General features: G+C 61.5%; 1 protein-coding gene across 15 annotated transcripts; it reads left to right on the forward strand.

The window, feature by feature from the left end:
* The first annotated feature begins 332 nt into the window (after window positions 1-332).
* On the forward strand, window positions 333-10,456 carry FDXR (ferredoxin reductase). 15 transcript variants are annotated; one of them, XM_032617440.1, is made up of 13 exons: window positions 361-469; window positions 1,061-1,161; window positions 1,619-1,705; window positions 5,926-6,021; window positions 6,220-6,342; window positions 6,522-6,635; window positions 6,972-7,073; window positions 8,047-8,154; window positions 8,401-8,485; window positions 8,619-8,818; window positions 8,901-9,072; window positions 9,691-9,861; window positions 9,994-10,456. In XM_032617440.1, the coding sequence occupies exons 1-13, from the start codon at window positions 391-393 to the stop codon at window positions 10,122-10,124; spliced, it is 1,569 nt and encodes a 522-aa protein (XP_032473331.1). In that variant the 5' UTR covers window positions 361-390; the 3' UTR covers window positions 10,125-10,456. The 15 variants fall into 15 exon arrangements, with proteins under 15 accessions (XP_032473324.1, XP_032473327.1, XP_032473325.1 ...); XM_032617433.1 differs by lacking the exon at window positions 1,061-1,161 and having other exon boundaries at window positions 333-535; window positions 1,608-1,705; XM_032617436.1 differs by lacking the exon at window positions 1,061-1,161 and having other exon boundaries at window positions 342-469; window positions 1,608-1,705; window positions 9,994-10,452.
* Window positions 10,457-15,390: the final 4,934 nt, after the last annotated feature.

Below are 15,390 nucleotides of genomic sequence, written 5' to 3' on the forward strand. Positions count from 1 at the left end.
AGTAAGCTCCTTTCTAATTGGTTCCTTCTTTCAGGCGGGATTGAAACAGTAATGGGGATTTGCTCTCCTCCAACTCTAGGCTCCAGATAATTGGAGGGAGGGTTAAGATTACGGAGCAATTTATTGAGTCACATACGGCCCGGAAGTCCTGGGGGGCGGGCCCTCAGTGGAAGGGGGTGGACCTGGGGGCGGGCTTTTCATTAGGGCGGCGGGATTCTTTCGTGTGTGTGGGTGGAGCCGCCACGCTGTGCTTTCCTGGAGCGTGGGAGGCGGGATTTGGGGCGGGGCCGCGATTGTGGGCGGGGTCACAAGAAGGACGAGGGCGGGGCCGGAGCCGGCGTGGGAGATCAGGGCGGGGTCGGGTCCGCTGCCTAGTTGCTCTTTCCAGGCATGGCTCCGCGCTGTTGGCGCTGGTGGCCCTGGTCGGCATGGCCTCGGACCCGGCTGCCTCCTTCCGAGAGCACCCAGAGTAGGAGCAGGGCACCTGTAGGGCTGAATGGGAGCGCGGGGAGGCCTGCGAGCGCTAAGTATAGGAGTAAGAGCCGAGCTGGTTGCAGGGCTGGAGAGGGGAGAGAGAGGGGACCAGGGGCGAGACTGGAGGGGTCCACTCATGCAGATGAGATGGGGGTGGTGTACAGCGGCAGGTGGCGGCCTGTGCGGTAATATGTGAGGCTCCTGGGGTGAGACAGGGGTCAACAAAAGTGAGAAGGGGAGACCATGATGTCCACAGAAGTGAGAAGGAGTGAATGGGGGTGATAAGGAGGTCTGTGGGGCAAGAGGGAAGTCTGAGGCGAAACAGAGGCCTCTATGGGCAATAGAGGGCTCTGTGGAGAGAGAGGTAAGAAGAGGTAAAATGGGGCCTTGTGGGGAGATCCACAGGGGCGATATGGGGTCTGTTGGAAGGATGTGGTATTCTAGCTGGGTGGGTTGGGAACCCGGTGAGAAAAATTAAGAAGTGCTGAGCAGGGAAGCTTCAGGGGTGATGGGGATTGTCGAGTAGGCCATCTTCAGCGGCGTAGTAAGTTCATGGGTGAGATGAGGGCTCTGGATGGAGACACAGCCTTTGGGAATTCAGATGAAGTAAGGGACCCTGCAAACGCTAAAGCTTTGAGGAAAAAGAGGAGTGCACAGATGAGGGTGAAGCCTGGGAAACTGTTTTCTGTTGGACACTGAAGTTGGGGTTTGGGATGGGGAGGGAGTCTTTTTTAAAAATTTTATTTATTTAATTTATTTTTGGCTGCATTGGGTCTTCGTTGCTGAGTGCAGGCTTTCTCTAAGTCGCGGCTAGTGGGGGCTACTCGTCACTGCGGTGCGCGGGCTTCTCATTGCTGGGGCTTCTCTTGTTGCGGAGCACGGGCTCTAGGCGCACAGGCTTCAGTAGCTGTGGCCCGTGGGCATCAGTAGTCATGGCTCGCGGGCTGTAGAGCGCAGGCTCAGTAGTTGTGGCGCACAGGCTTAGTTGCTCTGCAGCATGTGGGATCTTCCCAGACCAGGGCTCGAACCCGTGTCCCCTGCATTGGCAGGCGGATTCTTAACCACTGTACCACCAGGGAAGTCCCGGGAGGGAGTCTTGAACTGACCTTCCTCCCCGGTCCCCCCTGCCCTAGGCTTCCGCCAGCAGTTCTCCACACAGGAGCAGACCCCCCAGATCTGTGTGGTGGGCAGTGGCCCAGCTGGCTTTTACACCGCCCAACACCTGCTAAAGGTAAGCCGCTTCCTCCTGGTTCCTTTTCCCATGATTCACCTGCTGCTCCAATCCTAAGGGCAAGCTCCACTCCTTTGGGTTTTAAAAGCACTCCTGGGTCCCTGAAGGGGAAGGGGCTCCCAGCCCATCTAGACGGGACATTTCCTGCATGCTTTGTCACCTGGGGCTCCCCACTCTAGGTCCTCAGCTAGAAGAGAAGTGTGACCATCACGCCTCATGGGTGATGGTCAGGGGTCTGTGGCAGACGGTCGGTTATGCCTTCTTGGCCAAGTACTCCAGGGAGCTTATGCAGACCTGCATGATGACTTTGTTGTGCCCCTCATCTTCCCTTCTTTCTCCTCTGTCTCCCCTCTGTCCCGAACATCCTGCATCTTGAGGCCACCCCCTCTTCTCAGGGATTTCTGTAACATTAGGCCCCTCACTGCGCGCTCCTCGCCAATAGCTCCAGCCCTCCCCATGCCGTGCTGGTCTTCCGGCATGCTCTCCACCCTCCATTCCACACCTTCCCCCCACCCCATGGCCGGGGTCTCAAGGTTTATAGTATTAGCCTTGGTGGGCAGGGCCCCAAGGTTGCTGGTCACCCTTGAAACCTCGGCAGACCTTGGCGGGAGGGAGGAGGGAGGAGGGAGGGAGAATCATGGGTTGGTGTGAGTTGGTGGCGGTGGGGTGGGGTGGGGTGGGGGAGGGGTGCGGGAGACCTAGGCTGACTGAGACATAGGACGATGACCTTGCTGTGGAGAGAGAGGAGAAAGGATGAATATATTAATTACATGCACACACACACATATGCAGATATTAATACTTAAAAAGTAGGGTGATCAACCTGCTCAGTTTGCCCAGGATGTAAGGCTTTCAGTGCTAAAACTGGGAGGGTCTTGGGGAGGCCAGGATGAGTTGGTCACCCTGCCAAAAAGTGACCTAAGCACGGCTTCCAAGCAGCACAGGGGAAAGAGCTAATTACGATGAAGTGACCAGCGTGAGCCCATTTGGGTGGGATCAGTCAGAAAGTGCTTCCTGGAGAAGTGAGTTGAAGGAGGTCTCAGGCTCTGGAGAGGGCCTCCCGCACGGGCGCTGGCAGGGAGACCAGGGATCTCCCAGGGGCTGGGGAGGTCCTGGAGGGCTCTGTGTAAGGGGCACTGTGTGAGCTGAGCCTGAAATTTGGAGAGGGAGGAGGGTAGGCCTCCCAGGCAGGATTCTCAATGTCCCCAGTGTGAACAAAGGCTCTGGCCTGCACATACTTTCCCTGGGGGAGGTGCTGGAGGATGGGCCCCCGAGGCCAGTTACAAGCTGGTCCTGGCCCACCGGGAGCTCCAAGCGACTGGCTATGCTCCCGCGGCAGGCCCACGCGCAACACATTTGGGACAGCGGCACTTAGCCGAGTCAGGCACTGTCTGTACAGCATCTCATCACATCCCCAAGACAAGTTGCGAAGCAGGTGGCATGACTGTTGCTTCACAGATGAGAACTGAGCGAGGCTGCCCAAGGCCCCACCTCTGAGCAGGGAAGGCCTGGGTTCTGAGCGTGGGCACTCCGATGGCAGAGCCCGCTCTTAAGCTCCACGCTGGGCCATTCAGTAATCAACCACTGGACACTGACATGATCCAGGCACAGCTTGGCACTGGGAACATGGGTGTGAGCAGGACAGACGTGGTCCCCGTGCTCAAGACCTGACAGTCTACTGTGGGAGGCTGTGGAGTGGTGGGAAGAGGGTTTATGCGGTATTCTAGGGCTCTGATGTGGGGTGGGGGGGGCGTGTACAGGAGGGGTACCTAACCCAGCCTGGAGGAGGTGACGTCCAGATTGCTGTCTCAAGGACAGAAGGACCAGCCCGGTGGGGCAGGGGAATGGGTAAGAGGCCGGAGGGCCCCAGGCACAGAGAACCGTGTGACAAAGACCCAGAGAAAAGAGAATGCGGGTTTGGGGACCGTTGAGTTCAGGAAGGTGGGCGTGTGCAGTGAGGGTGGAGGGGTGAGAGCAGAGGCTGGAGGAGGTAGGTGGGCCGAGATCCTTGTGGCTGGGAAGCCACTGACCAGCTTGGACTCGTGCAGTTTCTCTTGGTGCTGTCCACCCCCTTCCCCCCATGAGGCCCCTGGGGGACTTGTGAAGATACACATTTCTGGGCCTAGTTCCCACCTAATCAAACTGTCTGGGGCCCAGGAATCAACATTTGAAAACAACCCCCTGCCTGCTGCTATAGGTGGTTGGCTTCAGTGAAGGGTTTTAGGCAAGGGACTGAAAGCACCCCGTTTTTGATCTGGAGCCCTCTCTCTGCCTGCAGGGCAGACAGCAGAGCGAGAGGCAGGGCTGGTGGTCGAAAGAGCAGTGGGGAGGATGGGGGTCTGACTGGACAGGGTAGAGGGGAGTCAGGGAGGAGCCCCAGCTTCTGACCCCGGAGCAGAGAGGGAGAGGTTTGGGGGAGGGGAGGACTGACTTTCATCCCAATGGGTGTGAGGTGTCTGGGGTGAGCTGTTCAGGGGTCTCAGGCTTGGTGGAGGGTCTGGGCAGAAGAGAGAGAGTGGAATGTCATCAGTAAGTCCACGGGAATTTGAGGTCACAGGAGGGAGCGGATGACAATTCCCCAGGGAATGTGTGCGGGGGCAAGGGAAGGGGGGGTCTCAGATTGGAAGACCTCAGAGAATATTCTTGTTAGAGGGGGGACAGAGAAAAAGGGGCCTGGAAAAGAACAGCCAGAGGGATTGGAGGGACCTGTGAGAGCTAGGGAGGAGGGCATCGTGGAAGATGAGGCCAGTCCTGTGAGAGAACCAGTAGATAGGTCCAGCGGGTTGAGCCTTATGGAGGTGGCCTTGGAGAGAGCCCTGTGAGCTGCAGGGAAGGCTCCACAGCTGGAAAGAAGGGAAGATAAGATGGAAAGGCGGATAGCGTCCGGTATTGACCTCCAGGCTCAGCAGTTTGAACTTTGTCCCACGGCAGGACAGCCAGGGAAGGTTTGGGAGCAAGGTGGTGTGACGGTAATGACAGCTTTTGATTGAACACCCACAGCAGGTCACTCCCTGGACTAAGGGTGTAGGCTTTGCTCATTTCATCCAGAAGCCCACGCCGGAAGGAATGTTCTGTGGTCCAGTAAGGAACATTCCAGCGGCAGAGTCAGATAGCGGTGGGGCTGGCTTGGCCCCGCGGCTGTTGACTCCAGAGCTGCACCTCTTCAAGGGCACAGCGACGTCAGCGGGGCTTACGGGGGATGGGGAGAGTCGGGAGGCACGATGGGCGCGTGGGGGGCCGGGACTTGGGTGCAGGCAGTGGGATGTGGACAAAGGCAAGGAGCTGAGCGGGAGGCTTTGTTGGGCTGAGGGCTGCTGGAGGGCGGGAGCTCATTTGCCTCGAGTCCCGCTGAATCGGGCACGAGGCAGGGTCGTGTCATCCACGGGAGCCCCAACTGCTTGACCCTGAACCTGTTTGTGGCCCAGAGTCTCACCGTCCTGGCCTCCGGGATGTTTCTCAACAACCCTGAGGGGCGTGTCATCTGTCCCGGTTTACAGAGGAAGAGACTGAGACCCGGGCGGACGCTGGGACTTGCCGGGGCCATGCGGCTGTTTGGTGGCGGAGCTACACCACACTTGTCTGCCCGACTCCCAAACCTGAGCCTTCCCCACGGCCCCTGTGGGTGCCCCGGGGTGGGGGGCAGGCAATGTGGAACCGACATAAGAGTGAGATTGTTTTTTCTAAGACTAGGAGTAGGGCCACTTCCACCCCCTCTGCTCCCCTCATGCCCCAGCTGTGCCTCTAAGTCTCTGTCCTGCTGGTCCACTTTCCAACAGGATGGTCTCGGAGGCTAGAGCTTAAAGCGGGTGTGAGTTTCCAAGGGTGGTTCTCAGGTCATCTGTGGGCTGGGCATTTCTAGAAGTGTCCGCGGGTTCTAGGGCAGGGCTGTGTGTCACATCTGACCCAAGTAGACGAAGAAGCTCCCCTGATACAACTCCAGTGGAGGGAAAGCTGCCGTCTTCCTTGGTTGGCCAGAGTTCTCGCCATCTCAGTGGGCTGGCAGTCCTTGAAGTCTGGCCTCGGCTGCCCTGGCCCTGTGCTGCCCACTCCTCTAGCCCGGCTCTCTAGGCAGATGGGGGGTCGTGGGCCTTTCTCTCTCCTTGCAGAGGGTCAAGGCCACCTTGTTAGCCCGCTGAGCTGGGCTCTCCTGCTTTGTCCTGGGAAGGGCAGGACCCACAGGGGCCCCCCTCGGCCCCACAGCCATTGCCTTCTCCCCCCAGCACCACCCCCGGGCCCACGTGGACATCTACGAGAAGCAGCTGGTACCCTTCGGCCTGGTGCGCTTTGGCGTGGCACCCGACCACCCCGAGGTGAAGGTGGGTCTCTCTGGGCTCAGAGCAGGGCTTTGGAGACTTTGGTTGAGGTGAGGAGGGAAGGGAGGCTCCCTGACTGCATGGAATGACCCCAGGCCCTCTCGGGGGATGCCATCCCGGACATTGTGGGGTGAGGGTGGCGCAGCCACGGGCCCTGGAGCTGCCCCACCCTCTAACCCCTCCCACTCCGGGCCCCGACAGAATGTCATCAACACTTTTACCCAGACGGCCCACTCTGACCGCTGTGCCTTCCACGGCAACGTGGTGGTGGGCAGGGATGTGACCGTGCAGGAGCTGCGGGACGCCTACCACGCCGTGGTGTTGGTGAGCGCAGACGGGGAGGGGGCAGAGCCGCCGCAGTGGTTGGTGGCAGCGGGTGGAAGACCTAGGGGTGAGGGCCACGGCGGAGGCTGTGGAGGAGGAGCCGGAAGGAGGCCGCTGGGAGCCCGGCGGGGGCTGCCTGGCCCCTTAGCCGCTGCTGAGGCCTCTGGGTCTTTCCTCAGAGCTACGGGGCGGAGGACCATCGGGGCCTGGAGATCCCCGGAGAGGAGCTGCCGGGCGTGCTCTCAGCCCGGGCCTTTGTGGGCTGGTACAATGGGCTTCCTGAGAACCGGAAGGTGAGTTTGGGGAGCGCTCCCCCGGCCTCTTCCTCCCCACTCCTCCACCGGGGCCAGGGGCAGCTCTTAGCTGCCGCAGCTCGGGGAAGAGGGAGCCACAGGCCTGGGAAGCGCGCAGTGAGATGAGATGTGAAACATCAGGCTGGCCGAGGGGCGAGGCCCCTGGGAAGAGGGGGCGCCGGGTCAGGGTGGAGGGACCTGAGCTGAAGCTCAGGGCGGGTGGACTTTCCGAGAGTAGGGGAGCCTGAGGGTGCGGCCGGGGACTGGGCGTGAGGCTGAGATTAGCCTGACTGGGGCCGAGGTTAGGGGACCCCTATCCAGACCTCTGTCCTCCAGCTGGCGCCGGACCTGAGCTGTGACACGGCCGTGGTTCTGGGGCAGGGGAATGTTGCTCTGGATGTGGCCCGGATCCTGCTGACGCCACCTGAGTACCTGGAGGTGAGTGGGTAGGTCAAGGGCCGGAGGGGTGGAGGGGGGGTCACACCAAGGAGAGGGTGCCCCTGCCTGCAGGGTTTGGGCTTCTGTTTCCCCTTGGTGCTGGGCAAAGGCCTTCTAGAAGGCAGCCCGTGAGCTTCATCTCATACCATTTCCCCCTTCACATTCTGCAGCTACATAGGCTTTTTTTTTTTTTTTTTTTTTTTTTTGCGCTGTACGCGGGCCTCTCACTGCTGGGGCCTCTCCCGTTGCGGAGCGGACGCGCAGGCTCAGCGGCCATGGCTCACGGGCCCAGCCGCTCCGCGGCATGTGGGATCTTCCCAGACCGGGGCACGAACCCACGTCCCCTGCATCGGCAGGAGGACTCTCAACCACTGCGCCACCAGGGAAGCCCCCATAGGCTTTTTAAAAAAAAGTTTTCAGTATACACACACCATTCCTCTTGCTCAGAGCCCTCTCAGCTCCCCTCCTGCCCGTTAACCTGTTTGCATCTTTTAGTTCTTGGTTCAGTTCTCCTTTCCTCCAGGAAGCCTCCATGGACCTGAATAGGTCCATTTCCCTGTAATACTCTCCTCCCATAGACTTGGCTACTTCTGTTTCAAAGCATGTTGTCACCACTGCAATTTTGTACTTTTTATTGAATATTCGATAAGTCTCTCTCCACCAGATCAGAAGCTCTGTGAAGGCCAGTACCACGTCTCTTTTGCTCAACATTGACACCCCCCCATCCATGCCCTTTGCACAGTGTCTGGCACGTGGTAAACACTCAGTAAACACTTGTTGAATGAAGAGCATGGGCCTGGTTTGCTACTAATTGGAGCCATTCTCAGAATTGGCAGCAGTGCTGCATCCGGCCACCGGGGGGATGGGCAGTGGTGCCATTTCAGGCTGCCAACCTTCTCACCGCCCAGCCAATGGAGAGGTCCCCCTTCTGCTGTCAGTGTCCAACGACTTTAAGGTCCTCCTTTTGTGCCAGAAAACGGATATCACGGCGGCTGCCCTGGGGGCACTGAGACAGAGTCAGGTGAAGACGGTGTGGATAGTGGGCCGACGTGGACCCCTGCAAGTGGCCTTCACCATTAAGGTGCTGGGGCCTGAGGGAGAGGGGCCAGGGTCCCAAGTAGATGGTCTGCTCCTTGGGGGGTGTGGCAGGGCAGAGCTGCCTGGGGTGGAAGAGGGAGAGCCAGGCAGGGCCCCCCCTGGGGCCCGGTGCCTTCCGTGCTGGTGGGAGCTGGTGGTGTCTCCCACCTGGGCTGGGCTCTGGGGTGGGCTCAGAGTAGACAGCACTCTGGGCCTGACTCCTCCCCCACTCCCCGCCCACACCTCCAAGGAGCTTCGGGAGATGATTCAGTTACCAGGAACTCGGCCCATTTTGGATCCTGCGGATTTCTTGGGCCTTCAGGACAGAATCAAGGGTGAGGGGCCCTGGCCCGGCCCCCCGGCTCACCAGGGAGGGGATGGTCTAGGTCAGAGAGGGCTCGGGAGAGGGCATTAGGGGAGAGGGCTGTAACCCGGACACCGCCCTGAGATGTTCTGTGTTGCTAACAGAGGTCCCTCGCCCGAGGAAGCGGCTGATGGAACTACTGCTTCGAGCAGCCATGGAGAAGCCAGGGGTGGCGGAGGCTGCCCGCCGGGCATCGGCCTCCCGCGCCTGGGGCCTCCGCTTTTTCCGAAGCCCTCAGCAGGTGCTGCCCTCGCCAGATGGGCGGCGAGCGGCAGGCATCCGCCTGGCAGTCACCAGACTGGAGGTGAGTCTCCCGTTATCCGAAGACACCCCCGTTCTCAAATCTCCCCAGCCCCAGCCTGGTGCTTCCCACCCTCTCCCCACAGGGCGTTGGTGAGGCCGCCCGGGCAGTGCCCACTGGAGACGTGGAGGACCTCCCCTGTGGGCTGGTGCTGAGCAGCATTGGGTATAAGAGCTGCCCCATCGACCCCAGTGTGCCCTTTGACCCCAAACTGGGGGTCATCCCCAATGTGGAGGGCCGGGTTGTGGATGTGCCAGGTGAGAGGGTGCAGTGGGGGACAGGGAGGCTGGTGTCTCCTGGGGCCATTCGCATTCATTCATTCATCCGGTGACATGCACTGAGAACCTGCTCTGAGCCAGGCCCTGTCCCAAGACCCTGGCCCTGCCCCAGCCTCCTCCTGGCCCTAGAGGAAGCTCCCAGTCTAGCTGAGATGCCCACACATATGTCTGGTTATTAAGTCATTCAGTTTACTGAGGCCTGCTCTGGGCTAGGCCTAGTGCTGGGACTGGAGATGAAGCGGCAGCCCCTTGGCCTCAGCGAGCTTCCAGCCTGAATATCCACAGACCTGTCTAGTCATTCATTAATTCGTTCAGTGTTTACTGAGAGCCTGTTGAAACAAGGTGGGCAGGACCCAGCTCCTACAGGGAGCTCCTGGTCTACAGGGACACTGAGGTGTAAGGGGGATGGCATGGTAAATACAGGTTGGGAAGCATTGAGGGCAGTGGGCCAGCGGCCAGAGTGGGCCCAGCTGACGGATGCTGGGAGGCCGTGGGATGTATGGAGGCGTGTGTACATGTGTGTGTACTGAGGCCCAGGCTTGCCAGGGGTGTCCAGCCAACTCCCCGTTCCTTACCCCTTTGTGACCCCTCTCCAAGGCCTCTACTGCAGCGGCTGGGTGAAGCGGGGGCCCACAGGTGTCATCACCACTACCATGACTGACAGCTTCGCCACCGGCCACATTCTGCTGCAGGACCTGATAGCGGGGCTGCTGCCGTCTGGCCCCAGGCCTGGCTACGCGGCCATCAAGGCCCTGCTCGGCAGCCGAGGTCTGGGCCCTGGGTGAGCTCCTGGGAGGTGGGGTGGGGGGTCCCTGGGCCTTTCACTGTTTGGAAGGGGGCTGCTCTGGGCTGGGGTAGAGGAGGAGGTGAAAGCGGTGACCCGTCTTCCCTCTGCCGCAGGGGTCTGGCCTGTTTCTTTCTCGGACTGGGAGAAGCTGGATGCTGAGGAGGTGTCCCGGGGCCAGGGTGCGGGGAAGCCCAGGGAGAAGCTGCTGGATCCTCAGGAGATGCTGTGGCTGCTGGGACACTGAGACCAGATCCCAGGCAGGCACGGAGGGGAGGAGTGCTGTGCGGGGGAGAGGGATCGGGGTCAGTCTGAGCAGGACTCTGCACCACAGCTGCATCGCCTGGCCGTCCTGGCGTGGGGCCTTGGCTGCCCCTTTGCCAGGGGCCTCTGAGCATTTCCTCGTACCAGAAAGTCGGTCTTGCCACTGTGGGTAACTCTCAGCAAGGAGATAACCTTAGTTAGGGATGGGTGCAGGTGCAGGCTGACCTTCCTCCCCACTGCCTATCTCCTGCTGGACTTGGGAGGGTCACCAGGTCGGAAATATGCTGGAAATAAAACACCTGCCACCGAGGGACAGTGGTTGATGTGCGACTTCTTCCTGGGCCCGGGGTCACCTTCCAGCTGCAGCTCCCCTCCAGCCACCAGGTGGCGCTGCAGAGCCAGCTCCCTGTTCAGGGGCCTCCTGGGGGCTTGAGGGGTTTTGGCAGCCAGTGCTGGCACCCACCGTCTTTTTCTCAGCTTGGCCCTGCTGCGGCAGCCTACCTGCCTTCTGCCCACACGGCAGGCACCTTGCCTGCTCTGCTGGCCCTACTGCTGGGTCCCCTCCCTGGTTAGTCCCCAGTACAACCCAAACAAGAAAAGAGCTGGGCAGCAGCTTGCCCCATCTACTCCCTGTGGCCCCTCTGTCTGGTGCGGGTCCCCCACTCTGTCCTTCCCGCCTTTGTTGGTTTCCAGCCAGACTGACAAGCCTTGAAAAATAGTACCTCAGTGTCCGTAGCCTGTTCTCCATCTTTTACACCAGGCCCCAAGATGCTGACCTCACTTTATAGACAGGGGGCTTCTCGGAATTAACCGGCCCAAGGTCACACACCCAGTGAGCTTCGGGCTCGAACCCAGGGTTCCGGGCAGCCTGTTTTCTCCGAGGTTGCGCTTGGTCCCGAGTGTCCTGTCGGGTCTGGGGACACAGTCGTGGAGAGGGGAGAAGGGACGCGAGGGCGGGCAACAAGAGCCCTAGAACAGCACGGGAGCGGGCGGCGGGGTGGGCCGGCCGGGGCGGTCCGGGGCGGGGCGGAGGCTGCGGGCCCCGGTGGGGCGGGCCCGCGCGGGTGGCGGCGGCGGCAAGCGCTCCGCCACAGCCGGTCGGCGAGCCCTGGAAGCCTGGGCGCGGCGCGCTGCCCAGCCCGGGACGGAGCCGGGCGCCGAGCGGGCCACTAGAGGGGCCCGGGGGGCGGGCGCGGTCCAGCGCGCCAGGCCGCGCCACGGGCACCGGCCCCGCGGCGTCCTAGCTCAGGCGCCCGGCGGGCTAGGACAGCACGCGCCAGCGCGCTGAACCGAGGCGCGGGGACATGCAGCGCGCGGGTGGCGGCCGGCGCGGGCTCTGGGCGCGGGCGCAGCGCCCCTTCCCCCCGGTGAGTGGCGGGCGCCGAGCCGGGGGCGCCAACTTCGCCGCCAACTTGGGCTGGGCTTAGGCGCCGCGCGGGCAAGGACAGCGGAGACAGATGGCGCGGCACCGGGGAGAGTCTGGTGGACGCAGGGAACCCCAGGAAGGGGGCGCCGGGGGACCGGGACCCTCGGGGACCGGGCCTGGGGTTTGGACCTGGGCGGGCGGAGAGGAGGTGAGGAAGAGGCCGAGGTGACAGGCGCGCGGCGGGCGCGAGGGAAGGGCGCGGGCGAGGCGCCCAAGACGTTCGTCTCCTGGGTCGCCGAGCCCTCCAGCTCTTTCGCCTGGCACCGCGGCACCGCAGGGGAGGGTGCGGTGTGGGGACGTGGGAGTCTGGGCTGCGGGCCCCACAACTGTTGCTGCTGGAAGCCAGGCGGGGGCTGGGGAGCGGGACTGGGAGCTGGGGCCGTGGCTGGGTTCGACCAGAGCGAAGGGGGCTGGAGAGGGCACGGAGCAGAGAGGACGAAAGGGGGCTGTCGGTGGCTCCAGGAGCCCGGCCCCCTGCTCCCGGAGGTCTGCTGAGCACCTACCGCGCGCATCTGCCTTCACACTCCCGCCCCTTCACCGGCTGTAAGTCCCCCAGGTCCTCCCCTCCCAGCTCTTCCTTCGGTAGAGCGCTCCCTCCTCTGACCTCAGGAAATCAGCGTGGGCTTCACCGGGTGGTGGGCTCTTCCCAAATGCTGGACCCGCGCCCGGCGGACCCAGGCTCCGAGGAGGGGAAAGGAAGGGTGGGCGAAGAGGACCTGGGAGAGCCGAGAGCCTGGGTGCGCTGGGCCCTGGCTGCCCCACCAGCGTGTTGCTCTGGTCCCCCGGGGCTTCGACCAGGATCCCCGACGGCGGGGAAGGGGAGCCACTGAGCCTCCTGCAGCGGAAGGCGGTTTGTGCCAGGCCTAGGTGGGCAGGGCCAGGTCCAAACGAAGGCAAAAGCACCCAGTGGCCAGAAAATCGCCAAGGGTGCGTTCCACGACCCATCCCAAGGTCCTGCTGGGTGAGCGAAGGGGGAATTCCCGCGGGGCCCTGAGGCTCACCCCACTTGTCCTACTGCTCACCCGTCGGGACTTGGGGCCGAGTCCCCAGCCCTCTGACAGTGGCACCGCCCCGGCTCGATCCGACCCGGGCTATGGAGAAAATGAGGAAAGGAACTTGGGCGGCGGGAGCTCGTCTGCTCAGTCTCAGAGCCCGTCTAGTTTCTGGCTGCGCCAGTCCGTTTCCAACCTGCTCCTAAACCCCGTTAGGAATTCGAAGAGGAGCGTGAAGGGGACTGGGTAGGTCGGGAACCGGACTCCTGGGTTCGCCCTAGGGCAGGGCTGGGCTGGTACCCGCCTACAGCCCCGCCTGCCAGGCGAACTCGGCGCCCCCCACCCGCGGGGCTTGGGGTGGCGACCCAGCTTGGGGCAGTGGGGATGGGGACCTGGGAGCCGGGATCCCCTCAGAGGGTAGCAGCGAGGCGGGGGGCGCGGAGTGCGTGGTGCCCAGTTTGGCCGCCAGGAGGCGTGGCGCGGGTCCCCGCGCCCGGAGTTGCCGCCGCTGCTGCCGCCGCATCGCGAGTGTCCTTGAGCCGCGGGTCACGGTGGCCCTCGCCGCTCGCGCCCCCTCCTCCCGCGGGGGGAGCCCGATGCCACGTTCCCTATGAATTATATATCGCTGGCCTAAAAATACCCAGAACTTCACAGCCCGAGTGTAAGAGATTCCCCCGGGGGTTCCGGGAGGAATCAGCTGGTGGGGGGGGGGGTGGCGGGTTCGTCTTGGAGGAGGGAGACCTCGGTGACCGCGCCAGTGGGGGCAAGGTGGAGGGGTGGTCTTCTCCCCTGGCGCCTGGGTTCAGGTCTTAGCTCGGCAAAATGGAGGGAGGGAAACCCGACGGCAAAGCTGAGGCCGCTCACTCTGAGGGCAGTGGATCCAGAGGAGCCGCGCAGCCGGGGTCCCTGGGCGCCCGGGAAACAGCGCGGTTGGCGGGTTAGGCCGACTCCTGGGACCGAGGCTCCCGGCTTAGAAGAGGGGGCGGCCATCAGATGTCTGGAGTGTGAGTGCGCGTGCACGTCCGTGTGCGGGAGCCTGCCTGGGATTGGGGGAGCGGGGGAAGAGAAGAGCCCTAAGCTCGTGGAGGTGCTCAGGTCGTTCAAGGTGATGTTGAGTGTCCCGGAAGTGTCACCATTGCCACTCTCCGCCGGGCTTTTGGCGGGTCCGGGAGTTCATCAAATATTAACAGCACGTTTGTGAAAGGTGCGGACGGCAAGTGGGCGGGCAGAGGTCCTTAAGACCACAGTCCAGTATGGGGCAGGGGCATCATGGAGTGGGCAAATTCCTGCAACAGGGGGCATAATGATGAGGGAGACGGCGCAGAGGCATAGCCAGGAGCTCCCCAACCTGGGGGATGAGGCTGGGGGCGGGGGAGAAGGGCAACTGGCTTACAGCCAGACCCAGACCCTCTGTCTTCTCACCCGTGTTTCCAGAGCCGCCAGGCACTAAGGCAGGTGCTCTGTGGGAGAGGGATTTAGGTGGGGCTCTGAAAATTCTGGAATTTGTCTTGTAGACAAGAGAGAGGCAGTGGGAAGAGGACATTGTAACCTGAGGGAACAGCAGAGCAAAGGCCTGGAGATGATGACAGCGGGAGCTGTCTGGCCACCAGACTGGAGGGAGTGTGGGGTGCACGGAGGGGAGGACAGTTGGGGTGCGTGGGGCTCTGTCCATGGGACCCAGGTGTCTGGACTTCATTAGTGGGCACCAGGGAGCAGCTGTGCCCTTTGAGGAGGGGTGCAGTGGCCAGAGGACTGTTTCAGGCCAGTGGGGCAGGCGGGGTGGGTGGATGGGAGGTGGCGGGGTGGGTGGATGGGAGGTGGAGAGGTGGGAGGCCAGGGGGAGGCAAGTGGGAGATTGGATCAGGCCGGGGCTCGGGGATTACCTCCTGCCTTGCGGGGGAGGCTGGATGCCACGTGGTGCTGAGACTCTGGAGCCTGAATCTCTTGGAATCTGCCCATTGCTATTTGAAGCTCAGAGACTGGCCTGATTGGGGCCCCTCCCTCCAGGAGCATTCGGCAATCCCTCCTCATCTCCAGTCGTGGGGGACACCTTCCCAGCAGAGAGAGCTTCTAGGGGCAGTCCCCCCTCAGAGTTGAGGGAGGACCTGGGTCCTTCATCTAGAGTCACGTGGTCCAAAAGAAACATTTAAAATGAGAGCCACATTAGAAAAAGGAAGAAGAAAAGTGAAATGAATTCTAAACACTATATTGTTTAACTCAATGTAGCTAAAATATTTCTTCAACATGTGATCCATATGAAAATATTAGTGAGAGATTTCCTTTTTGTAATACAAAGTCTTCACTCTCCAGCGTGTATATTACACTTCACAGCTTACCTCAGTTCGGACAAGCCACATTTAAGTGCCCAATAGTCATACGTGACTGGTGGCTGCTGTACTTGACAGCACGGTTCTAGAGCTCAGAGCTGGGAGGCATAAGTGGGGGAAGCTTCGGGCTTCCCAGAGGATGGGGAACCTACAGAGGTGGGCAGAGATGAGCACAGAGAGGAATTGCAAAGGAAGAAATGAGCCCAACAGTGCTCTTTGCAGGTGTGATTTGAAATCCCTCATTGGAGGTAGTGGTGGGCACTGCACGCTTAGGTTCCCGCCCTAGAATCACACGCCTCCGGGCTGATGTTCTAAGTCAGTGTACTGGGAAACCATACACGGGGGGAAATTTCAAGGGCACAAAACTGAACACAGTGTGTCCTCCCCTGCCCCCAAATCCTGTCTTCTCATTTTGAAATGAAACCAAGCCCAGCCTGGTCACCATTTGGCTCCCCCCTGTTCAGAAGTTTCACTGGAGATGTCATGGAGATGGAGAGGGTGGCA

Source organism: Phocoena sinus, chromosome 20, assembly GCF_008692025.1.
Source record: "Phocoena sinus isolate mPhoSin1 chromosome 20, mPhoSin1.pri, whole genome shotgun sequence".
Taxonomy (NCBI): domain Eukaryota; kingdom Metazoa; phylum Chordata; class Mammalia; order Artiodactyla; family Phocoenidae; genus Phocoena; species Phocoena sinus.

Excerpts from the sequence above, each read along its gene's own strand:
- FDXR (XM_032617426.1), top strand. The coding sequence starts at position 391 with ATGGCTCCGCGCTGTTGGCGCTGGTGGCCCTGGTCGGCATGGCCTCGG. Across the intron at positions 536-1,607 it reads TGCGAGCGCTAAGTATAGGA|GCTTCCGCCAGCAGTTCTCC; the intron begins GTAAGAGCCGAG and ends CCCCTGCCCTAG. Across the intron at positions 6,636-6,971 it reads GGCTTCCTGAGAACCGGAAG|CTGGCGCCGGACCTGAGCTG; the intron begins GTGAGTTTGGGG and ends TCTGTCCTCCAG.